The sequence below is a fragment of the Paroedura picta genome, chromosome 1 (assembly GCF_049243985.1).
Source record: "Paroedura picta isolate Pp20150507F chromosome 1, Ppicta_v3.0, whole genome shotgun sequence".
NCBI lineage: Eukaryota > Metazoa > Chordata > Lepidosauria > Squamata > Gekkonidae > Paroedura > Paroedura picta.
Window position 1 is genome coordinate 94250925 of NC_135369.1, and position 27347 is coordinate 94278271.

The following is a 27347-nucleotide window of genomic DNA, read 5'->3' on the forward strand; positions in this document are numbered from 1 at the left end:
CCCAAACCAAAATATCAATACATCTGATTTTTAGAAAAGAAAAGCGCTGAAAGGTCCATTCACAGAACTGCCAGCATCCCACCTGTTTCAGCCCTTAGCTACAGCTAAAAAGAACGAGATCCTTTGGAAAACTGTACCTGTCTGCAGTGTAGCCTAGGGTGAATGCTCCTATTAGGAATCCCAAATTGAGAACAGACTGTGTCAAATCTACCAGCCAGTCCTTGCCACAAACAAGGTTATACTGTGGAAAGAAACAAAAGTTACAGTAAGATGTATAGATGAGACAGACTTTTTACTCAGCAGTGTAGTCCAGTCTTTTAAAAAGGGGGGTTATAGAGAGCTAGTGTTTGGATACAATGTTTTGTGAATTATTTTTTATCCTTAGGCATATACTGGGACCCATCTAATAAAGCAAACTATTTCAAGCATACTGGTAGGTTCAAGCATACGTGCTTGGTTCATGTGTTTAGAGGTACGACCCTTTTTTTGTTTTGTTTTTTACAAGCTGCCAGAGAAACAAGTATTAGTAAGAGCTCTATTATATCTCACTACTTGATAACTTAACAAGAAAACACCTGTTACTACATTCATTTGGTAATTAACAACTTGAAAATATCTAGCTCAGTATTCAAAACAACTAAAATAATTTATATTTATAGCATTTTTTAGGAGTGGATCACAGATCCTCGTCTTTGGTGGGCAAAAATAGAAGTCTGATTTCCAGCCAATGTTGCTTCTTTCCTGTATAGACAGATTTACACTTGGGAACAGTCTTTGGAGTAAAACTTCCCCATACCTGTGAGCCAAAGGCCAACATATATATTGTTTAAATTCTGTGAAGAAGAATAGATCATAGTGAAGGACTCATAACAGCCACTAATGAAAATACCTTTGAAGATGGTTTTAATCTGGAGACCGTTTGGGTTGTTCTATGACAATTAAAAGAAGAGATGAGATATTTCTATTTGTATTTATTGTTAAATTGTTTAAATGTTTATTATACCCTAGGGTAGGTTCTTTTTTTCTGTTATCATATTCATTTCGAACCGTCCTCTTTTCGTGGTGAGTTCATACTTGGTGTCAGCCATGGGAACACTAAGGCCCATTCCGCACAGATTCACTGTAGCAGGAGTGTGGCAAATTGTAATCGCTACTAAAATGCAGTTATACACAACGTCGTACACAATCTGCCACACTCCTGAAACTGATCAGCAAAAAGTGCTTTGTTGTAGCACTTCCAGGGAAATCCCAAAAGGTGGATTCACCCTCTGGAAAGTGCTACACTCTTGCAACCAATCTGCAACACTAGCCAAAAAAGTTCTGTGCGTTACCATTGTTGCAGTTTCAGCAAAGTCCCTCCCCCTGGCTCTCTCCTCTGATCTTCCGGCGAAGCGATCGCCATTTTCTTTTCTCGGAGCGAGCGGAGAGCAACGAACCAGCGAGCCTTCATTCACCCAGCGAGGCTTCCCCGGCTGCAGTCCCTCCACAGAGCTGTTTTAAGTCACCAAGCACAACACAGCCCCGTTTGCTGGTTCCCTTTATTTTCAGCCGGAAATTGCGCCCGTGCAAGGGGGGGGATTTTTTTTTCACTCGGGGGAGCATGGCAACAATGAAACGGCAGCTCACATGCCACCTGCCAGCTAGATGGGTCTCTTCGTTGCAACGAATCAATGCAGATTCGTTGCAACGTGTGTGTGTGTTTTTTTAAACCTGCCTTAAAGGGAAAGGGGCTTTTCAGGAACGTGATAACGGCCGCCCATTGGCTGTTCATTTGATTGACGGCCAGGGGCGGGACAAAGCTCGGCAAATATCACTTCCTGGATAGCGATTTTTGCCGAGACCGGAAACCTGTAGGAAACAATTGAAACGCAACTGGATTCCACTACAAAGGCAGGTATGCATAACAACGAATTCCACTATTTAAAATTGTGTTTTTTCTTTCCGAAATCAATTTGCCACATTGATCCTGGTGCGGAATGGGCCTAAGACTCACCCAATTTATTGCTGGCCCCAAACATTAAGCAGGCCACACCCTGGATCTGATCTTTGGAATGGGGATAAATGTCAGCCATGGTCAGACCACTGCACCCTGAAGGCTTGAATTGATATAGTGCTCCTTCCCTGTATAGACAGAGAGTGGATTTACACTTGCCCAAGAAGACTTATGGATCCTATTGGATTCTAGAATTCTCTGTGGGATCTGAAGCCCCCCACCCTGGTAACTCAACTGATGAGCTAGCAGAGGATTGGCATTGCTGACTCTCTGAAGCCATTGATGGGACTGCTCCCCGACACCTTCTCATCCTCTGCCCAAAGCGAGGTACTCACCAGTGCTGCATACACTGCACAGGAGCTGAGATGGCTAAAGCAAGTCTGGTGAAAAACTTGTGAAAAAGCATCAAGAATGTCTTATAAAATGCTTATGAACACTTACGAGATAGCAGTGAAGGCCACTAAGAAGGAATTCTATGTGGCCTTCATTGAACCCACAAGCTCACGTCTGGCAGAATTGTTCAAAACTATTAGATCATTGACATCCTTAAGATTGTCCCAAAGTCTTAAATTGAATATTCACTGTGAGGCTTTTATGATCCGTTTCACAGAGAAAATCTTATCACTCTGCTAGAACTTCTCCACCATATTTGATGCAGAAAGTGAACTAGACGCCCCTCGACTGTCTCAGAGTCTTACTTGGTACCACTTCAGTCCACTCTTCTTGGCTGAAGAAGACAAGGCCCTGGCAGCTGTGCAGCTAGCCACATGTCCTTTTGACCCATGTTTGGTAAAAGGTGGTGGTGAGGGAATCCGGGGCCCTCTCCACACATTATCAACCTGTCTCTGACATCAGGGACATTCCCAAAGAAGCTGGAAAAGGCTGTGGTGAGGCATTTCCTGAAAAAAACACGGGCTGGATCCCAGCAATCTAGTTTCTGGCCTGGCCATGGGATGGAGATGATCTCCAGAGAAAGTTGGATCTAGTTGGGTCAGTGATGCTGCTCTTATTAGATCTGACAGCAGCATTTGACATGGTCAGCCATGAACATTTAACCCACTGCCTAGCCAACAAAGGGAACAGAGACACAGCCTTGAAATGGCTGGAGTCATTTCTCCATAGTCAGGGACAGAGGGTGGCAGTAGGGGAAAGTATGTCTTCTCCCACTCTTATATCTACTGACTCCCACCTGACCTCAAGATCCCATTCTTCCTAAAACATTATTCAGGCCTCATCTGGCCTCTTGGGTTTTTTCCTTTTTCCTTTTGATTTATAAAGTCATGTAAAAACCCCTATCTTGGCTATGAGTGGCCTGCCTTTGCTGCTTTCATGATGATAGTGGGCACCAGCTTCTTTATTATTAGAAGTGATTGACAACCCAAGGAGGGGGGGGGGAACTGCGGGTTGTCCATGCTTCCATCTTCTCTACCACCTTGTCAGGAAGGGAAAAGCCATGATGAGATGGTGGGATAAAGCAGGATGGGTCTCCTGTCAGAAAGCAGACAAATGCGTGGTTTACAATCTCGCATTTGCAAACAGGAGATGACGTGCATTGTCCGCCTCCATTCAGAAATGGTCCCATTGTAGTTACCATATTTGCCGGTGTATAAGACGACTGGGCATACAAGACCACCCCCCAACATTTCCACTCAAAATATAGAGTTTTTTACATTACATTACAGTACTATGGACCACTATGGGCAGCTATGTCTATCCCAACTGAAGTGCACCCGGCATATAGGACGACCCCCCACTTGGAGGCATGTTTTTCAGGGGGGAAACGTAGTCTTATACGCCAGCAAATACTGTATACCAAAATCAAAACAGCCTGTGTGCTCTGAGATTTTGTACAGACTTGTGTTTAGCCTTACAAGACCTTTAACATGTTGTATCTACAATTGTCATTTGCTCATCTACACCTCTGCCTTCAACCCCAACTGAGGCGTTAGCAGGGGAAAAGACTGAACAATGGCCTCAATATAAATTGGAATAAATTCCTAGGACATCACCAAGAAATGATGCCACAGTCTCTCCGGACTTACTCCTTTCCCCGTACTGCCCTCAAAATATCTCAGCATTTGCCAAGCAACCCTGGAACTATTTGACCTTCTTCCTACTGTGTGGCTCTGTGACTGAGAGCCACTGATTGACTAATTAGCAAGTAAACAGTATATAAAATTAAATGTATTTTCTTCAACTGTTACCTGTTCATCACATCTGCATTATTCAGACCTGATTCAGTGCTCAGCGGGTTCCATGGAATAGTCACCCACATAATTACACAATCTCAGGAACCATATAAGGAATGATTGATTGTACATTAGTTATCTCCCTCAGTGTAGAAGTTTGTTAGGGGGAAAGCTCCAAGTAGACTTGGCTTCAGACATTCAATCCCTCAGCTACAGTTAACATAGTCATATGACAGGTCTGTCCCATATATATCTGTAACTGGGAAGCCAGCTTGGTATAGTAGCTAGGAGCATCGACTTCTAATCTGGCATGCCGGGTTTGATTTCCCACTCCTCCACATGCAGCCAGCTGGGTGACCTTGGGCTCACCACAGCACTGATAAAGCTGTTTTGACCCAGCAGTAATATCAAGGTTCTCTCAGCCTCACCTACATCACAGGTGATTGTGGGGAGAGGAAAGGGAAGGCAAAGGTAAGCCATTTTGAAACTCCTTCTAGTAGAGAAAAGTGACATATAAGAACTAACTCTTCTTCTTCTTCTTCTTCTTCTTCTTCTTCTTCTTCTAGGAACTAACTGAACTCCCACATTGCTATGAAAATGTAGGAAATTGACTACTCAGCTAATCATTAAATAATTATTTCTTTATTTCTTTACTTACTTAAAACATTTATACTAGGGATGCCATTCCTCAGGGGCAACCTGAGGATACCCTTGGAATTATGGCCCATCTCCAGGCAACAAAGATCAGTTCCCTTGGAGAAAACAGCTTCCTTCGAAGATGGACTCCATAGCATTATACTCCACTGAGGTTCTTCCCTGCTCCAAATCCCACCCACTCCTGGCTTCACCCCCCAAATCTCCAGATTTTCCAAGCCAGAGCTGGCAACCCTAATTATAACCTGCCTTTCTGCCTTCACCAAGGTGGCTAACAAATCAATACACACATAGTAAAATCACATAAGTATGGGTAACTATATCTATAGGTAAACTACGGGTAAAAAGAACATTTTGAAACTAGAGAGTCATAAAAAAGTCAGTTTTAATTACTCCAGAAAATTGTGCATTTACATCAGCTAGATTTGCAGAATGGCTACTCTGAGGAATAGATGTATTTAACCTGCCCCCCTACTCTCCAGGTGAATCACCAGCAAGAATTATTGCTGTATTCTCAGCTTCCACATTTATCACTTTTGCAGAGTTCGTACCAGTGTTCAGTTTGTTTCCAGCATCTCCAATTACTGATATCCACTGTAAAGTCTGGTATATATCCTGATCCATCCATGGTTCCTCTATATATCTGTGAAACAGCCTGGAGGGTGGAACGTATCCGGCTGTCCAAGTTGGAATAGGGCCAATCAGGCCAATCACCCTGATTGTCCCTGCCCCTGCAGCTCCCGCCTTCAATCCCTGGATTTTAGCCTCTTTGCTCTCAGACACACCTCAGTGCCTGGAGCCAGCAGCAGGTAAGGGGAGAGGGCCATAGGCAAGGGGTCGTGGTGGAGGGCCTACTAATGAGAGCCTCTTGGCCTGCTAGGCTGGGCCTGCTAACGAGGGCCTCTTGGCCTGCTAGGCTGGGCCTGCTAACAAGGACCTCCCGGGCTGCTGACTGCCTGCTAAGGAGCCCTGTCCCGGGCCTGCTGATGAGCTGCCCAGCGCCCACCTGCCACAATTGATCCGGCTGTGAGCTGTGGCCCAAAGCCACCTTATGCTGCCTGGCCGGGTAGGGGACCCTTTCATGGCCCGTTCTTAGGAACGGGCTTTGAAGCTAGTTATACTATAATTAATATATATTGGCATATATTGATTAAATCCTCTATTTTTCTTGTGAACAAAATGATTTAGGACACATAGATTCTGATCCATCCTCCTATTTTCCTAAAGAACAATTGCTGTGATATTTTAGCTTTAATGGTTAACCAAATTTTACTGAAGAGAAACAAAGTAGGATTCAATCAAAGATATTACTTTTAATTGATCTTTAAAACGGCACCTGCCTTGCCAGACACATTCCAGTAAAAGAACTACAACTCTCCTTATCTAAGTAATTCATTGATATGAGTTCCTGGAAGGAAAAACCTCAATATCTAGAAGAAGATAATGTAAATATACTTATTTATATTTTTAATCTTAAAATACCTGTCCTACCTCTAAACAAAACCAAGGTGGTTCTAGGCAGTAAGAAGATATTATTGAAAGTGGATTAAATTTCCACAAAGAGTAAATCTGTGCAGTGTAATAATTTCCCAACATACAAAGATTAAAAAGATACCAGGAATGAATTTTTTATTATAAAAACAAAATCTATTAAGAATTATTACAATTTGAAGGGATTTCAAGGTATAATGTGACATGATCCAAACTTGTACAAACAGAAGGGGATATTCTTGTCTTCCCAATCCCACAACAACTGGATTTATCCTCCCACTCCCAGCAGACTGCTGATATTTACAAGGCCCACTTTAAAAAAATGGCATGTAACACCAGGGAGCACAGGAAGATGAAACTGCCCTCCTTGTAGGGAAAAAAACAGTTTTGCCCCTCTTCTTGCAGTCTCCCATAAAATATGACATAGACCGTTTATGCACTGGGAACTTCACTGCCCCACCCCCTTATCAGGAGCACAGGTAGGGAGTGGATGAGGTGCACCAGGCCAAATGCTCCCCCATGTGGGTGCAGGAAGAGGTGGGGCAACCTGCCACAACTAAAACTCCAGCCTGGAGCCCAGCATGAAACCTCCAATGCATAAATGGTCATAATGTTCCCCCCTGCGTGCATTTGCAGGATGTTTCACTACTCATTACTGCTGTGACATTTGCAGCATTTGGTGTAGTGGTTAGCAGTGCGGACTTCTAATCTGACAAGCTGGGTTCGATTCTGCACTCCCCCACATGCAGCCAGCTGGGTGACCTTGGGCTCGCCATGGCACTGATAAAAGTGTTCTGACCGAGCTGTAATATCAGGGCTCTCTCAGCCTCATCCACCTCACAGGGTGTCTGTTGTAGGGAGAGGAAAGGGAAGGCGCCTGTAAGCCGCTTTGACCCTCCTTCAGGTAGAGAAAAGCATCATATAAGAACCAATTCTTCTTCTTCTTCTTCTTCCTCTTCTTCTTCTTCTCTAAAATGGCATCAGGGGCTACAGGTTGGATTTGGGGCTGTAATAATGTCTAATTTGGCCTTGTAGTTCAGAAAACTCCGGAACAATATGCCCCAGCATTTTAAATGGTTAAATTCTTCTCTTACATTTCATTGGTGACCACAGGTCCAACTTAGAATCATAGAATCATAGAATCATAGAGTTGGAAGGGGCCATACAGGCCATCTAGTCCAACCCCCTGCTCAACGCAGGATCAGCCCTAAGCATCCTAAAGCATCCAAGAAAAGTGCGTATCCAATCTTTGCTTGAAGACTGCCAGTGAGGGGGAGCTCACCACCTCCTTAGGCAGCCTATTCCACTGCTGAACTACTCTGACTGTGAACTACTATTCCACTGCTGAACTACTCTGACTGATATCTTGCCTATATCGTTGTACTTGTAGTTTAAACCCATTACTACGTGTCCTCTCCTCTGCGGCCAACGGGAAGAGCATCCTGCCCTCCTCCAAATGACAGCCTTTCAAATACTTAAAGAGGGCTATCATGTCCCCTTTCTTGTAACATATAGACTGATTATCAACAGCAATTTTTTGGGTGGGCATAGGGGAGTACTAGGGACGGCAGGAAATATATGTTTCATGGAAGCATGGACCCAACACTTCCATTTAGGCTTAACACTCTCAATACATTCCCTCTTCATCATCTAAAGAAGTCCAAATCTGCTGAGAGGGAAAACAAACAAGTGCATATAGCAGAAATTTTTTTACTTTCTACCGTATAAAACTATGCTCAATTTTATAGGACTTCAAATGTCAGTGTTTCTCTGAAAAGAAATCTTAGGATTTATTAGGTGAGAGTGCTGAGAAGGTTAATTTAAAGATCTCTAACAGTTCTGGGATCACAGAATGACACAGACTTTGGTTGACTTACTTCTAACAAACAGATCAATCTAATAAATCACTGAATCAACAATGTTTCAAATATAGTGGATGGGTAAATTACACCAGAGCATCACAAACAATGATGTGCCAGCATCACTGCATGGGGAATTTAGCAAAACTATTCTAGCTATGTGGCATCCTAAATGCATTGTGCACTCCAGGGAGTCAACTATTTGACTGTATCCTGTGCAGGCAATCTTCATTTGAAAACAGGTAGTAGGAGAAGATATTGCTGTGGCTACAGCGGACCAAGCTAACCTTGTGTTCTTATTCCAGATCTGGATCATATAAGCTGCATTGTTATTTCTCTCCTGTAATCTTACTTTCTACTGGCTATTAATCAATGAATGCTCGGGTTTTGAAAATTATTTCAATGTTTAAAACTGGATTTAGGAATGTAGGGTGTGACTGTCCACACAGGTATGTAGTTGTACCTTAGTTCTGTCCAAGTCGCAATTCAAAAGAAGTGGAATCCAATGCCATACACATGGCCTGTGCCTATTGGGACTCAACTCAGTATTTGTATTTATTATTTATTAATCACATTTATAGTCTGCTGTTCCCAGCACAGCTAGCTTATGACAGATCGCAACAACTTATGACAGATCGCAACATAAACCAGTGGTCCCCAACCCGTGGGCCGCGGCCCAGTGGCGAGCCGCGAAGGCCTTGGCGCCGGGCCACAGCTCCTTCTTCCCTCCCCCACCCGAAGCGAGAAGCTCGCCAGGCCGCGAGCAAATCAGCTGCCAAAGCGGCCGATTAGCTCGCAGCTTGGCAAGCTTCTTGTTTCGGGAGGGGGGGGAAGAGAAGCTTGCCGAGCCGCAAGCTAATCGGCCGCTTTGGCGGCCGATTTGCTGGCGGCCCGGAGGGGCTGGGAGGGGGAGCTGCGGCTGCCGGCATGGCGGCGGCGCAAACGCTCATGCACGGACTGCTGAACATGCACATTTGCGCCCCTGCCGGGCGCAAACACGCATGCGCAGCAGTCTGCGCACACGCGTTTGCGCTGGGGCTGCCATGCGTGCGTGGGCCCCCGGGCCACCTTCTCCCCCCACTCCGGAACAGCGGTCCGCGGCAGCCAAAAGGTTGCGGACCGCTGACATAAACCATAAAACAATTAAAATCCCTCTCCTAGCCTCCCTTCCCACCCATGCCCCCCCACACACATCATCCCCCAACTCACTCTCTAACCCCTCCTCAGCACCCCTCAACTGCATCCCTGGGGAGATAGTAATATTCCTGAGGAGGGGCTAGATTTTCCTTTGCCTTTTCAACACTCGGCCCCAACTAAAGGCCTGGTGGAAGAGCTCTATCTTACAGGCTCTGAGGAAATTAGCCAGCTCTTGCAGGGTCCTCATCTGTCCTGGAAGCTCATTCTACTATGTCAGGGCCAGGGCCCTGGTTGAGGCCAGGTGGACTTTGTGTGGCCAAGGGATCTCCAGTCTATTCAATGCTGCAGAGTGCAACCTACATGGTGCATAAGGAGTTAGACAGTCCCTCCAGTACACATGGTCCATACCACGTATGACCTTAAGGGTCAAAGCCAACCATGAACCTGATCTGGTACTCAACTGGCAAACAATGCAGCTGCCTCATAACCACTAGGTTCAATATGTGACTTGAGCCCCCTCATCACCATCAATTTTCCTAGCTACTCTCAGCTCTCAACCACCAGGCTCCCAGATTTGCCTTTGGTTTACTGGCACAGATTCAAAAAAAAACCAGTGAATTTGTAGCATATTGTAACCATTTGCAGTCTCATTACCATTGATATTACTCTGATGCACGTGGAGTACGCTCACAATGTGATAACTGGTATTTTATTAGCATCAGTACTACAATGACCTTAAGATCAATTGCAACTCACATGTAATAAGCCAGGTTTTGTCTACCACAGAACCTTTCCTCAGGCAGAATAGTAAACAAACATTAGGGTATAGTTTCAGTGTTCCTGATACAGGACGTAGTAGATGTCTGCCTTTAGTATTTACATATTTGAGTGTAGGAGTCTGAATTACCACTAGGTATTGTTTCACAGAGTGGCTTCTATTGACTATACCTAGCACATAACCCAGAATTAATCTCTGGTTTTACTAACATAATGACAACCATTTTACAAAGGATTTGTGGCTTCCAGTTACTGTTGATCTGAATAATTACTGGTGTTTATATTTTCATTCCTTCTTTATTGTGGTATGCTTTAGCACAATCATAAATCTTTTGCATTTGTTACTAAAGCCTGCTAAGACCATCACATATTGTAGAAGGTGCCTATACCAGTAGAATACTGGTACACCAGTAACATCTTTTCTTTCTCCTCCCAATTTTTTAAAAGATTGTTCACATAGAAGAGCTCTGTGAAACTCAAAAGTTAATTAACTGTTTTGTGCCTTACCCTAATAAAAAGATTAGTCTCCTTCTACTAGCTAGAATTTATCCAAATGCACCAACACAGTTACTGGCATGATGTTTGATCTTTTATTCTCAGTTTGGAAACTGACTGTGTTGCTACATGGTTCTATTTTTCAATTTTTGTTATGGCTGTTATGAAAATTGACCTAGCAAAAAGAGAAATTACATGAAACTCATCTAGCTAAAGCAACACAGCCATGTTGTCACTGAGATCATCACAGTGACATGGAACATACGGACAGTCCCTCTAAGCAAGTACGTATGTTGCTTTAGTTTTCAGTTGGAGTCTTTTATTCACACTTCCATAAATCAAGTGTCTACAATGCTATCCTGTTTTAAAACTTCAGTACAAATGGGGACAGTTTTGGCATTACTTCACGTATTAAGCACATGACGTATAGGCAGTGCTTTTTAGGAGTATCTGTGATCTTGTTCCATTGCTAATGTGAGTAAAATCGGATACAGAAACAGTTTTTATCAAAGATATCAACACTCCAGAAACTGCATTCTAGCCATCTATGCCTATTCATTGTACAGTCCTGTACAAACAGTAGAAATATTTGCTGAATAATTTGACTTCTCTTACCTCACTGGCAATAGTTGAATGAGGCTGTTCATATAGCCAGCCATTCTGGCATGTAGTAAGTGGCACGCTGCCCAAGCTGTTATTGGTAAGATGAGCCGGTGGATTGGCACAGTTAACAGAGGTGGTATTCCATTCTATGTTGTACCTCTGACATTGATGTCCGTAAGTACTATTCACCAGGTCTCCAGCAAGAAGGGTAAAATTGTATTCCTCCTCAAGCGTCCATCCACAACGGTCACTAATTTCAGCAGTATAGGGGAGCTTGCACGTAAAGTTCTCTGGCTTTGGTCCGAGAAATACAATTCCAACAAATAAAAATGAAAACGTTATGCCAGTCTGGGAAAGGAGAAGGAAGGCCCTCTTTTGAAAACTTCCAAATTCGCCAGCCTCTTTTAAAACTGCATCAAAAGACGGCATTGTAGAGAGTATTTTTTTAAGTCAGTTGAATCCAAGAGGTGGCAGCGTTACAGCTCTCAAACTTTGTAACCACTACTTGCACTTCCTATAAATCTTGCCTGCATTCTCTCTCTCTCTCTCTCTCTCTCTCTCAAACACACACACACACACTCCCCCTCTCCTTCGCCCACACACATATAATCAAGTAACATAAGCAATGCTGGGACAGAGCAAAGTGACTCCCACAGAATGCTATACTGTGGATTGGCACAAAGCTTACACATAGCAATTTAGGATTTCAGTTTAATGTTGGCAAACATACAGCCCACAAAGAAGGGGCGTATATTTCCTATCTGTCCAGAATGGGTGATTATGTAATCAAAACAGTTAACTCTTCAGGGATAGGTGATCAAAACATAGCAGTGTATGCAGCAATATTGCAGATATTTCCTCTAAAAAGAAGCCCTAGGCTAAGACATTACACGCACAGAATCAGTTTTTCTGAAGGGGGTGAGAATGTTTGGATGCAGGTCCTTTGGGAAATGGCTTTCAGGGGAGAAAAAAAATCTAAGAAGACTGAAAAAGAAGAGTGTTTTTTTCTTTGCAAAGATGACAGTGTTGCTTTTCCTATCAGAAATATCACTGTGAGTTACAGTAACCTCGTGACATTGTCTTTTTATTAGGGATTAGAGAAATTTCAGGAGATAAAGTTTAATTTTGTTCTTGTGAGATACAGCATATAACCATTTGGTTAATGAGTTACAGGAGCTGATAATTTTTCATTTTGTATTTTTCCCCTTTTATTATCATGTTCATTTGTTTCAGTGTCTACTTTGGTCAATACCTGATTTTGAATGACATTGTTGTTAATAACATTGCAAAATTAAAATTATTGAAAATACTAGTGTTACTTATCCTATATGGAATCTTAATCTGTAATTTTTTACAGTTTACCTGAATTATTTCCTATGATGATGATCAGTTTACCCAGGACTCCAGCCATAAGCATTGAACTAAATCCTCCCACTTGGTGATGGTAGTAGTAGTGATTATGATGGTGGTGGTAGTAGCAGCAACACTTGGGTGGCACATGGCAGGCAGAAATTAACAAAGGGTCCTATTTTATAATAATCTACAAAGCATCTCTCTCCCTCATCTCCAGTGTACAACAGTTATTATTATAACAATGGCCAAGTACCCATATTTACTTATATTATTTGTTGAAAGGTATATGTCTAGCCAGTCCTTTGTTAGAGGTAGTTGACAATCCACAAATTTAAAATTATTTCTTTAGTGATCACATACCAAAACGTAGGAATGTGTCACGGAACACATCTGGGCTGTCATCTTGACACAATAATGATAGTGGATGGATCAGTTCCCCTTCCAATCAATATCCTCTCTATCTTGGCTTCATTTTAGCTTCTTCCCCCTCATCCACTATATGGCAACCTCCAGAAACTGAACTGGAATAGGAACAACTGCATATGAGGGCCTAGCTAATGACATTAGGCCATGTGAGTACCCACGGAATGCATTCAGATCTTATATGGAACCATGGAATCAACTGCCTAAGAAGATGATTACTGGCAGTCTCTAAGCAGCAGCTGGACAGATATTTAGCATGGATGCTTTAGGCTAATTCTGCACTGAGCATGGGGTTGGACTACATGGCCTGTATGACCCCTTCCAACTCTATGGTTCTATCCAAAAAATGTGTTATGAATGCAACATGTCCCAAGCTCAGTGTCCTGTTCCATCTGGACCGGCCAGATATAAACACAGCCAGGCTGGAAGTGGCCGGATGCTACTGGAGGGTCAGTGGACCCTAACCTTGCAACCTGCAGTGTTAAAAGGGGGAAGCAGGGAGAGGACAGAGTATGGAGAGAACAGAGATTGCAAAAAGGCCCTTCAGAGGGAGGAGGATGCATCTGGAGTCCCAAGGCCAAAGGATACGATTGAGTATAAGGTAGTTTCATGTGTACCAGCAATTGGACATGCATACTCCAAGGGTACCCTCCCCCCTTTCTTCTTCTCTTCCAGTTTTTCCTTTCCTTTCCATGGATTCCTCCCCCCTCCCTCAAGCTAGAGTAAAGATGACAATGTCAGGACCATGAAATCTGGTGGGGCCTGTTTGGGTGTTTGACGTGACATGTTTTACAAAATGGTTGTCCAGTGTTCAGGAGTTGATTGGGCAGGATATGTAGAGACAGGTGGTCCAAATGCATGCTGGTAAATTAGTGAGGCATCAGGAAGGTGGAAAACCCTGGAACAATCACTACAGCAGTTCTTCTAAACCACTATGGCCGGTGACATAAAAGACCATTGCAAGGCCAGCCCCAGTTACTTCCCCTCTGGAGCCACAGCCAGTGATAAGGGATCACTTCCACGAGGTGGGAATGGACTTTGTGAGGCTGGTCCCCTATACTTTCAGATGGAACTGAGTAGCTCTAGTGATAGTAGACTACATTAATCACTACCCGAATGTCATTACTATGTACAAGATGAAGACTTCTGCACTGCACTTTGACTAGGTGGACCCTGCCCTGTTGTGAAGTATAGAGGCTCCAAATATGAATACCAGTCTGACTGGTCAGATTCAAGCTCAAACTAAGTGGCATGCATTCACCTTCTGAAGGAGTGGCAGGAGACAGCTGCCTTATTTTCAGTTGTAGAGAAGGCCCCTGACAGAATATTCTCAACTGGAAGTGAGGGTGAACTGGCCTGTCCATAAAACACATTGCTGCTCACCCAGCAACAGAAATTACAGGACTTATAGAAGCAGCACAGATATGTGATTTCACCCCTATTGGGTAAGATTGCTTTGGTCATCCATGCTATTGAGACTTAGCCAAGGAAAGTGGTACATGAACCCTTAAGAAGTGGAACATGGACACTTAAGAATACTACTCTCTTTTTGAGCTGTAAGCTGTTCTCCCAGAAACAGGCCTACTTTACTTTGGAAAAGGAGGCCCTGGAAATAAAGTGATCTATGACATCTGCTCAAGAGCTCCAAAGATATCAAACCGACTTCAAGCAGGGCCAGGGCCTTTTCAGCCATAGCCCTGGCCTGGTGGAATGCTCTCCCTGGGGAGATCAGGGTCCTGTGGGACCTTGAACAATTCCACAGGGACTTCAAGAGAGCTGTCCCACAAGGTTGGCACTTAAGCCCTAAAACAGCATTGAAATCCTGGCCTCCCTGTTAAAAAAAACAGCAAATTTACTTCAGAATCTGAAATCTAGACCTATATCAATCCTCTCACCATGAGAAGGAAGTGGTTATGGAATTAAGGGATCTTTAATGGATTTTAATGTTATAATGTTTTTTTGAATTATATTATTGTTTTGAAAATATTGTTACCTGCCTCCAGGGAAGGGGGATATAAATAATTTTCAAACATTATTATTGTTATTATATTCATGCTATTACTTATGAATAGCTTTACCTTGTAACAGATCACACAGCTCTCTGCTAGTTAAAGAACTGAGGAAACCACAATGAGAAGAAGGATGCAACTGTACACCTCCACCCTTGAGTGCTGGGCCTGGACGACAGCATTCCAACATGGACTTCTTTTGACAGCAGCATCAACAGATGGAGGGCACAACTGCTGCTAGAAAGAAAGAAAGAAAGAAAGAAAGAAAGAAAGAAAGAAAGAAAGAAAGAAAGAAAGAAAGAAAGAAAGAAAGAAAGATGAATGCAGTCTTGGACAGTATCAACAGGTATATCGCATGAAATTTGGAAGATGTCATAGTCCCATTGTATACCACATTGGTCAGACTGCACCTGGAGCACTGTATGCAATTCTGGAGGCTTCACTTCAAAAAAATATATATGTGGACAAAATTGAGAGGGTGCAGAGGAGAGTAACGAGGATGATCCAGGGCCTGGGGGCCAAGCCCTGTGAGGAAAGGCTGAGAGACTTGGGAATATTTCAAAGGCTGTCACTTGGAAGAGGGCAGGGAATGGTTCCTGTTGGCATCAGAGGATAGGACTGCAGTTTCAGTTGTTGATATTCATTTATAGCCTTCCTTTCTAACTGGGACTCAAGGCAGATTTTGGTTTAGAAACTTTGCACTCTGTGAGTGGATTACAAAATATGATATTTTTGCCACAGATTCCTAGTAAGACAAAATTACTAGGGAAAAAACATGAACAAAGTATGCAAGCATATGTGTTAAGGGTAACAAGACAATCTACATAGAAATAAACTTTATCCTTAATAAAAGCCACTCTCTCAGCTGATATATTGCACAATAAACTTTTCTCCCTCTATAAGACTGCCCCTTTGGACAATTCCATTTTGCAAAACGATTGAAGTCACAATGCAGACTGAAAAGGAATTAAACTCCACCACCTGAAGCTGACAGCCCATTATTATTCGTTAGGATAGGATAGGGCTGGAGGCTCTGGTAAAAGGTGCCTGGTAACACCACAACATCTCTGGCTATATACCTGAAAGTGATATCACTGTATCATAAGAAGCTCTAGCATTTCCCAAAACTCTATGCCAATACCACAGAGTCTAGGGGTAATGCCAGAACATCCAGCAACTTGGTGACAGCACTTTCCATATGCAGCTAGAAATGATGTTCTGGCTTCCCTAGACACTTCCTCACCCCATTTTCTCCTGCTAGTCTACTGAATGACAGCAGGGAAGGGGTGCTTCCACTGGGGTTTGCTCACTAAAAGCAGGTAAATAGCATTCTTGTCCCATTATTACCTCTGGAAGCAAAAAAGATGGACACCCTTTTTGCCCACCCTGTCTCCTGTCTAGATTGATTGCAACTCTGATAACCTTCATATGTAAGTAAATGTCATGTGTTTTGTTTATATAATTAAATCTGTGGTTTTAATTAAACCACTTGGGAGGTTTATGGGTAGCTTTTATTATCAAGTTGATTTGAGCCCCAAGAGTATACATATTTTGATAAATAAAAATAAACAAGTCATATTATATGTTGCTGCTTGCATCTGTTATTCCTTCTATGTTGTATAAAAGCATCGCTTTTAGTAATTTTAAAGTTTAAAAACAAGTTTAGAGGGGAGGAAATAATAAATCCCATGAGACCATTCAAGAACACATATGCCTAAACTGATCTGGATTGAGATCGCAAATTATGCTGATATTAAAGAGCCCATCAAGACACAAGCACCACAAGTCACAACACAAAACATTATTTTAACATCAACACTAACAAAACTGCTATTTAATGTGGAGATGGTGGCACCACCTGGCCAAGGGAAGCAGCTGCAGGGAAGCAGCATGTAATCCTGCATATACCATCATCTCTTACCACAGTCAAATACATTTGAGCTCGTCTCACACAGAGTTCCCATGATCTCCAGTTGTGAAGACATGAACTATAATGGTACATAGTTGTATCCATTGTCATGAACAGATTCCATGACTACTATAAATGTCACAAATCCTCACAGCCTTGAACCATGAGCAACTGCACTGGTTCCCAGTTTAATACCAGATCAATTTAAGATATTAGTACTTACCCATAAGGCCATTTGCGGTCACCCATAAGGCCACCTTTCTATCTACACCCACCTAAGGGCACTATGCTCCACTAACACCAACCAGTTGGCGGTCCCTAGCCCCAAGGAAGTACATCTTGCCTCAACCAGGCCAGGACATTTTCTGTCCTGGACACCACCTGGTGGAATGTGTTCCCAGAACAGATCTGTGCCCCAACAGAACAGCACAGTCATGCAGGGCCTGCAAAATGGAGCTCTTTCACCAGGCTTTTGGTTAGGATCAATGAAATGATCACCTATGGGGGCCATCACTACTTGTAAGATGCCCCAGACCACACTCTAGCTCCAGAAAAAATGAATGCACGTTATACCTGGGACTGTCAGTTGCTGACATCTGTTTTGTTTTTGTTTTTTCCTCAATCTGTTTTTAATCTAATTTTAAATTTGAATTAATTGTTTTAATTTTATTATCTGTTACAGTTATCGAAAAACTGATGTACAGCACCTTGAGCCAGCTTGGTGGGAGGGCTCAGAAAGAAAGAAAGAAAGAAAGAAAGAAAGAAAGAAAGAAAGAAAGAAAGAAAGAAAGAAAGAAAGAAAGAAAGAAAGAAAGAAAGAAAGAAGAGAACCTTAAGAGTTAGGGGAAGACTAGATATGATAATAGGAGATAGGTCCTATAGGTTCCTATATGCAAGATCTGCAGTGTGCATAATTGAGCAGGATATAAAGAGTGTCCTTCAGGGCAGCGGTCCCCAACCTTCTTGTAGTCGGGGACCGTCTCCGAGGGTGGGAGAGAGCCGGCGGCCCGGCCACAGCAGCTGCACATAAACGCGCACGCGCAGTTGCCGCACATGCACGTTTTCGCCACTAGGTGGCGCTAATGTGCATGCGCAGAACAGCCGCACGTGCGTGTTTTCGCCAGCAGGTGGTGCAAACACGTATGCGCGGTGCACCACGCATGCGGGTTTGCGTCACTGGCGTGCCAGCGGCCGCGCCTGCCTCTTCCCCCCCTCTCGCTGCAGGCCCAGTACCATGGCCTTAACGGTCCGGTGCCGGGCCGCAGACCGGGGGTTGGAGACCTCTGCTTCAGGGAAATCAGCAGGAGATGTATATTTCAAATTATATCCTTCAGTGTTCTGATTGGTTCAACAGGAGACTTCCTGCTTTTTGAGCATACTTTCTCTCAGCTTGCCTCCAGAACAGTTCTTGAACAGAAGAATCACTGCAGCTAGCTAGACAGTTAGATTGTATCTCTCCCAAATAAACCTAATTTATTGTATTAAGCAGCCTGGTGCCCCATTCTCTCAGCATATTCAAACTCTGCCAACACTAATTTAGATTGAAAATGTTGTTTGGAAAGTGAGTTAACCTCTAAATCATGGAATAACGACTCTGGAGAGACAGCATTAATGTGCTGATGCTTCTTTGTTGGCTCATTTCTATTTATTTTTCCCCATTCTGCTTTTTCATTTATTTTCCAAAAGGTGGCAACACTCGATAGACTTAGATATTTCCCATGCCTCAAGGTCAACCTAAGAAATTGCGGATTAATCCTAAATCATGGGAAATATCATTTTTCCATCAACTATATCCATGGGGTTCCCATTTTTCGGAACATTGAGAAAACATAACGGTGCCCTGCATTAACCTTTGTTATTGTTTTCATGGCTTTTAAGCTTGGGGAGGGTAATCATTCACATAATGTAAATAAAAAACTTTGAGAAAGGCAGTAATAACCTTGGACTGAAAAAGAACAGGGGACTTGTATACATCTCTAAAAGAAACCTACAAATAAAAAGAGAACCAGTGCAGCAAAGAAAGCAGATGTTCACAAAAGAAAAAATGCAGAAATAGCAAAGGAAGAAATAATAAGTAACAAAGCTTATTTGGGAAAGAACGAAAAATATATTGTTGATGAGATCACTTGTATCTCAAATTGTCTCCCTGGCACTATCCTAAAATACTTTACAAAAAGATAAAACTCGGTGTTTATAACATTTTAGAAATATTTACAGACAATTAAGGCAATCCATTGAAGAATAAGTAAGAAAGTATTGGACATCTAGGGTTGCCAACTGTATGTTGGAAAATTCCTTGAGATTTGGGGGGTGAAGCCTGGGAAGTGTGAAGATAGGGAGGGTGGGGACCTCAGTAGGCAAAAATGCCATAGAATCCCCTTCCAAAATATCCATTGACTCTAGGGGAACTGATCTCTGTATACTGGAAATGAGATGTGATTCTGGGAGCTCTCCAAACCCCACCTGGAAATTGGCAACAATGTGGGCATCTCAAACATTATCCTCTTCATCATCATTAATTCCATCTCTCTTAATAGCAAAAATAGCAAATTTATAGTTGATAAGTCTATTGCCATGAAAACAAAATACAGCCACACTCACAGACCATCCCAGCTGTGCGGAAAAAGTATTACTTAGCAAACCACACAAAAAAAGAAGTTATAAACAACTTCCTGGTTAAGGACCATGCTTATTTATTGACTTCGAGAAGGTATGTGATGTACACAACTGAGGGTCTGTTAAGTTTGGGAAAGCAACACAGAGAAGGGAAGAGAAAAAAAACATAATTGTGTTGTATAGGTAATGAGACAAAAAAATGATAATTGATTAAGGACAACAGAGAGGTTTAAGAGTCAAGTTCCAAAGAAACTTCACAAATAAAATCCATGTAATGCTTTTAATTCAGATCAATCAAAATGACAGAAAACAATGTGCAAGCTTTCCTATTTTCACAATTTGTCAATATAAGGACTTCTTTCATTTCCCCTCTACTCTCAGCCTTTTAAAGTACCAGTTATTCCATTTGGTTTTAGAAAGGCTTTTGATTTGCTACTGGGTTTTTTTTAGTCACAATGGAGGCTGCTGTTGTACTCATCTTCTCAGAAAGCCGGGGGTGTTTGAAACAAACACTGCCTGGCACATCCCAAGTCTCAAGACTATGACCTCAAACCTTCCTGAACCCCTTTTTAGTTTTAAACAACCTGCTAGAGAGATCTGGAAAACTCAAAACCTTGCATATTGTGTCGTAACTTGATAAAAGATATCACATGGATCATGCTTGAAGGATTTAAAGTTGTGTTACCCAAACTGGTATACATGATGAACCCATAACATGCAAAGCATTATATTGGGGGAAATCAATCAGAGCCAAAATAACACAGCAGAAATGTTTCAGCACAGATATATGTGTATATCTTCTAAGAAAAGTTGACTAAAAGATTTAGGGAAAGGGTTACATGGAAAGAAAATAACAACAGCCTCTCTAGCTCATCTTTTCTAGGTCTACACCATCTTGCCTTCTTCTGAATATACTGACTCCTGACCCCATTCCTGTTACATGCAGAGTACCATATACCCATCATCAATATATTGATTAGCCAACTGACAATCTTTGGCTCTCCTCATTAGGAATAAGACTTCCCTTTCTTGACGGCAAACATTTACTTGACACCTAATGGGCCCTATGCTAACAAGATAAGTTTACAGAAACATCAGCTTAACTCTTTCATGACAGAAGGGACACTTGCAAAATGAAACACATTCTCTATACATGTAGGTCAGACCATGTCACAGGAGGATTATTTTGGGACCAAACAGTCTAGTGTATACCTGGGTCCTGATATGAGGTAGCACTGTAGTGAAGAATGAGAAACAAAACCAAAAGAGAGAATCTCAAATAAAACATCTTTATTCCCCTAACAGGGAAGGTAGAAAAATGAAATGCATAGGAAAATAAAAATATAAAACAATCAACCATCTCTGCATAAGGAATCTGTTCCTGGACAGCCTTCGAATGTTGGCAGGTTTTAGAGCCTCCTCCACATGATGTCATTTTTATCCCGAGGCTGTCCAATAGCTGGGTCAAGTTTTGGCCATTTTTAACTCGTGATTTTGGGAATCACCAAAACTGGATTTACAAACCTAAACCGCTTGTCAATACCGCTTGTCCCATCAGTGAGCAAATAGTAGGTATCCAGGGATAAGCCTATATGGAGGCGGAAATGTGTGATCGTCTTGGCAGCTTTGTTCCACCTTCACACCCGCCCCCCTCCATTTCTTGCTCCATTTTTTTTAATGGTGCGGTCCACGTTGTAGCGCAACTACAAACCTACATTGTCAATCTTCTGTAAAGGGTCCACAGTCGATTTGGGATCAGGCAGGCAAAACACAGCCCCTTTTTTGTTTTCAGAAAAATGAAAAGCATGCCTACTGGATGGGGGATACGTTTCTAGGTAGCACTGTGTGTGAACGAGACCTTGGGGTACTTGTGGACTGTAAACTAAACATGAGCAGGCAGTGTGATGCAGCGGTAAAAAAGGCAAATGCCATTTTGGGCTGTATCAACAGGGGCATCACATCAAAATCACAAGATGTCATAGTCCCATTGTATACGGCACTGGTCAGACCACACCTGGAGTACTGTGTGCAGTTCTGGAGGCCTCACTTCAAGAAGGACATCGATAAAATTGAAAGGGTACAGAGGAGAGCGACGAAGATGATCTGGGTCCAAGGGACCAAGCCCTATGAAGATAGGTTGAGGGACTTGGGAACGTTCAGCCTGGAGAAAAGGAGGTTGAGAGGGGACATGATAGCCCTCTTTAAGTATTTGAAATGTTGTCACTTGGAGGAGGGCAGGATGCTGTTTCTGCTGGCTGCAGAGGAGAGGACATGCAGTAATGGGTTTAAACTTCAAGTACAACGATATAGGCTAGATATCAGGGAAAAGTTTTTCACAGTCAGAGTAGTTCAGCAGTGGAATAGGCTGCCTAAGGAGGTGGTGAGCTCCCCCTCACTGGAAGTCTTCAAACAAAGGTTGGATACACACTTTTCTTGGATGCTTTAGGATGCTTAGGACTAATCCTGCGTTGAGCAGGGGGTTGGACTAGATGGCCTGTATGGCCCCTTCCAACTCTATGGTTCTATGATTCTATGATTCTATGATTCTGGAGGTGGGGAATGAGCTGGGGGAAAGGGGGAAGGGGAAAAGAGGCCTGAGCATATAGGGGTGTGAGCTCCTTATTTTTAAGCCAACCATTAACACAAAATGTCTTTTCGGGCTCCAGGGACCATGTACAACCTTCTCACAACTCGGGCAGGCAAAAACAGCCCGTTTATGTTCTCTGGATGTGGGAAATCAGCTGGGAAAGAAGGGGGGGTGACCGTGTTCAGCATCTCAGAAATCTACTCTGATAGAAATAAAGTCCCAGAGAACAGGAATCCCCAAAGGGGAGGGATGCTGTATCATTTTGGTGTTTCTCCATAGCAACGTGGCAGTGTTGATCGTTATTAAAATGGATCTGTGTTGTGGCATTACCATACAATGTGAAAGTGCCTTTAATAAAATCAATTTCAGAGCTGGGGGGGGGGGGAGTTTCAATCTATGAGAGAACTGATGTGCTGTGATTGGTGAGTTGCAGTAATTGACAAGATGAGGAGTGGATGGAGAAGTATGCCTTGTTTTCCCTTGCAACCTCGTCAGGAAGCAAAAAGCCGGGATGGGGCAGAGGGAAAACACAGGAAAGGTCTCCCCATGAGGAGTGCTGCAAACACGAGATTTACCATCCTGCATTTGCAAGCTGGAAGTCACTCACATTTTACCTCTCCTTGCGGATTGCAATATAGTAACGCAATCCTAGCAATGCTGCCTGAGGTTGATGCCTAATTGGAAGGGGGGGGGGTGAATGTGGAATATAAAGGGAAATAAAAGATAAAACATATATTGCTTTTTCCTGAAGGGAAGAGTCTATTGAGCTGAAGTCTGGAGCAGTGGGGAGGAAAGCTGGACTGGGATTCTCAGGATGATAGAAAAATACACACTAAAGCCAACTGTGAAGTTGGAGATCCAAGAAATGGATTCAGTAATTCAGCAAATAGGATGAAAATCCAGTAATAAGCCAACAGCAAAGGAAGGAGGCTCAGGAGCAGAACCAATTAAAGAGTCGGAAGGGGAGGTCCTATGATTTCAGTGAAAGTATATACAGAAGTAGAACCAAGTTCAAAGTTGGAAGGATCTGAGATGCCCTGTTAATAGGTTCTGAAGGATGAGGTTCAAAAGGGTACTCATCAAGGTAGAAATGGCAGGGCAATTTGGGTGGAGTGACTGAAGACCAAACTACACAAGGGGAAAACACAGGCACAAAAACAAGAACAGTTGGAACTAGGGCTGCCTACTCTGGGCTGGGAATTCCTGGATATTTGGGAAGGGGGACCTCAGCATGGTATAATGCTATAGAGTCCACCCTCCAATGCTGCCCTTTCCTCCAGGGGAATTCATCTCTATAGTTTGGAGATCAGTTGTAATTCCAAGAAATTACTAGGCCCTACCTGGAAGTTGGCAACCCTAGTTGGAATGTGCAAAAGCTTAATGTCATTCCTCCTCATGGGGAATACAGGATAGAATATGAATATGTTACTACTTTCCTAGAGTTTTAGTGATCAGTAATTCATAAGTCTGGTTAAATAAGTTGAACAAGCTGTCTGGCTATTTGTCGCTTGGAAGCATGCCATTGTACAAATCAGGCTGCTGGACGTTGCCAAATATCACAAAATGGAAGGCATTATTGATTTGGATACTTCTGCTTAAAATCCTTAGTAAAACTGCTACAAACCATTTCTGTAAACTCTTTTGACAGGCTGGTTATTTTTGCTTCACTCTACTCCAGTGAAAGACCACCTGGGTTTCCAAAGGCAGTGGAGTCAGAGTTTTGTCTAGTCTGCTATTGTTACCATGGCATTTTACAAAAAAACTTTCCAATGCGTTTCCCAAAAAGAATGAACTTTCCCCTGGCATCCAGAATACAGTTGTGGGCCAAGTATAATGAAAATTCAAAAACACCAAAGATAAATTTTGCTGAAAGTGTCACCTAGCATAGTTTATGTACGTAATTCATGTTTCTATTGCTTTTCATTCTTCAAACAGAATCATTCTTTAAACAGAATCAGTTATCTGCAGGTCTTGCGGACAGGACATAAAGAGGCAGTAGAGTATTGCAAAAAATCTATGCATTTTTGTGGGGTTAATTATGTTCAGCACAAGGGAGGGAGAGAAATCTATTTAAAGTAAACAATCTCCTGTATATACAGGATTGCTAATCCAAGCCCTGTTCTGGGGAGAGTGAGCCAACTGCCAACAGGACTGCCCCCTCAAAGACAGGGAGAAAAAAAGAACAGCAGATTTCTGCCACTACCTGTCCCTGCCCCATGTGGGGCTTGGGCAGCTGGTGACCAGCAGCATTGGTAGCTCCCACCTTTCTTGCCTGGGGCAAGGCTGGGAGGGCTACTCCTTGCTTGGCCCTGGTGTCAGCAGTGATTCTGGGGCTTCATCCTGGACGTTTACCCAGGGTCTCTGAATCACTAAGACTGCTCCTGGTCCAGTTCAGTTACTTAAAAGCCATGCTCACATTGTCAGCTCTCGTGACAGAATCAGTAGAGAAGCTGTGGGGTTTTCCGCATGTGAAAAATGTAGCTGCACAGCCTCTGAATGTAGGCAGCATATTCCGGCCCCTCCACATGACATCACCTATATCCAGAGGCTGCCCAGTAGCCAGCTTGCGATTTCACCTTTTTTAATTCATGGTTTTGGGAATTGAAAAAGAGGGGGAAAGAGAAGAGAAGAAGGGATGAGGGTCTGACAACCAAGGAGGAAAGGAAGGAGGCATTTAGTTAAAAACCACTAAAGAGAGACTTAATGGTGTTTGAACTGATAGAAGGGGGAATCTGCCTCCTTTGCCGTGTCCTCTGCTGGCCAGCCATGTTTGAGTTGTTTGTTTTTTTTGAGGGGGGGGGCTTTATCTTACATGGCAACAAATACGCATTGACGCATATAAGTTTCAGTTTTTAAAAAGCTAGACCAACAAAACTTCAATTGGTTGGTCCCACTGATTGACAGGCCGAGAAGCAGTGAGTGAAAGAGTGTGTTGCTCTCTCTTTTGCTTTTTGCACAGCATGTGAGTAGTGTAAAAGATGAGATGCCGCGGCAGGTAGGCTTTAAAGTGTGGAGGTGGGAAATAGTGTGATTTAATATCACGCTATTGCAGGTAGAGGGCATCTCACTATTTTGACCTCTGTGTGGAATGCCCCATGAATCCCCATTTAAGCAGGAACATTTCCCCACCAAGACATTGCTCTTGAATATTCCCACCCTTGAACGTCCAGCCCTATTTACTTCAGTGTTAACTCTATGGGTTTCCTTTGAACAAAGATAAATTTTGTTGTATAGTTTTCAGTGTATTTTCCTGAATCATTTTTCTGAAGAGTCTGACTACAGTGCAACTCACAAGTTCATTCCTTTGTTTAGATTTTCCATTTAATCAGTTCATTTTTTAAATAGTTTGTGGGACTACAGCAGATGCTAATATTCTTTACTAGAACAAGAAAACACTGAATACCAATGAACTGAACCGTGGAACTTCTATATATTCTCGAGCCTCCCACCAAGATACAACATTGGCTGTTATAGGAGGCCCATGACTGGTCTTTCAATGATTGGCCCAAGCCCTGGGACTGGCAAATCCCTAGCAAGGGTACAGGATCCCAGTCTCAGCTGCCAAGTGCAAAGTCCCTTTGTGTCTACAGATATAACACTTATTACTGTTTTTTCCTGAATATATAATTTATCTTTTTTATATATATAGTAACTTCTTCATATTGGAATCTACACTATCAGATAGCCTTCTGTTATGAAAAACCCAAAACTATGCAAGGAAACAAAATTTAAATGGTGATCTATTTGTTTTATTTTGTTGACTTAAGAGGGCCCTTCAACACTGCTTTAGCAATGCAGCTATTTTTGTTCGTTTGTTTGAATACTGAATATTTCCCACATAACTAGTGTAACATTTAAATCAGTGGTGGTTGATCTTTTAGGTCCTGACCACAGAACTGGCACCGCACCAAAAGGGATAGTCCATGAGAAAGACATGTACCATTAAGTCTAATCCATGGAGTAGTTCACTTAATGGTTACTCCAGACATATGAAACCTACTTAGGGGGAAATGGCTCTTATACAGTCAGGCTAATGTTTAATGTCTTTTGTTCATAGGTCTCATTTAAACTGCTATTGCTCAAAGTTGCATCTGTGGCCCATGCCACACATGTTAGATAATATAATTGGACACAGCCCATTGAATTTCTACAAGGTGTGGCCTTGACCGTTTCCACACTGGGAGCTGCCCCAGCTCCCATGTGGGAGCACAAATCTGGGGTGGATGAGGAAAACCAGGCCAAATATTCCCCTGTGTGGGAGCAGTAAGAGGTGGGGCAACCTGCCCGAAATCTGAAGCTTCCAGCGTAGAAACGGTTCTTGTTTGTCTACCAGTATGACATTTCTATAAAATGATTATATGCCATCTTGAGGCAGATCACAAAATAAAACAGAATAGAAACATGTTACTTTTATATTACATGAATTCTGCTGTCAGTGGAGACGTTCTGACTTTGCATTATGGTGGCTGCCTCTTGTGGTGACTTTCTAACCTTGCCTCAGGATACCTAACTCCAGTAACCTCATGACCCTTTCCTAACACATGGAGAGTTTCCTCTGAAGTATATGGGGAAAATCTTCATGAGATAGGAAGTAGTCCAAGGATTAATAGTTAATAGTCCAAGGATTGAAACAGAATGTTCATGCCTCCCTCCTACCACTGAAGCCTACCAGTTTTGTCTGCATCTAAGCCCATGTATAGATTAGACCTCAATAGTTGCATAGAGCTGATTGTGGTTCAGATCATGAGCTTCTTGTTGCAAAATTTAGGCTTAAATTGAAGAAAGTAGGGAAAAGCACTAGGCCACTCAGGTATGAACTAAATCATATCCCCAACGAATACACAGTAGAGGTGACAAATAGATTTAAGGAATTAGATCTGATAGACAGAGTGCCTGAAGAACTATGGACGGAGGTTCGCGACATTGTACAAGAGGTAGCAACTAAAACCATCCCAAAGAAAAAGAAATGCAAGAAATCAAAATGGCTGTCTGAGGAAGCTTTACAAATAGCTAAGGAGAGAAGGGAAGTGAAAGGCAAGGGAGAAAGAGAAAGATACACCCAACTGAATGCAGAATTCCAGAGAAAAGCTAGAAGAGATAAGAATGCCTTTTTAAATGAACAGTGCAAACAAATAGAAGAAAACAATAGAATGGGGAGGACCAGAGATATTTTCAAGAAAATTGGAGATATGAAGAGAACGTTTCATGCAAAGTTGGGTATGATAAGGGACCAAAATGGTAGGGACCTCACA

General features: G+C 42.7%; 1 protein-coding gene across 1 annotated transcript in view; it reads right to left on the bottom strand.

The window, feature by feature from the left end:
- SLC22A3 (solute carrier family 22 member 3) overlaps window positions 1–11893 on the bottom strand; it is a 44608-nt gene extending 32715 nt beyond the window's left edge. The window contains exons 1-2 of the mRNA XM_077348250.1: window positions 11211–11893; window positions 138–241 (exon numbers count right to left, since the gene is read on the bottom strand). Of these exons, the coding sequence (XP_077204365.1) occupies window positions 138–241; window positions 11211–11627 (521 nt within the window). The 5' untranslated portion in view covers window positions 11628–11893. The remainder of the gene's footprint in view (window positions 1–137; window positions 242–11210) is intronic.
- Window positions 11894–27347: the final 15454 nt, after the last annotated feature.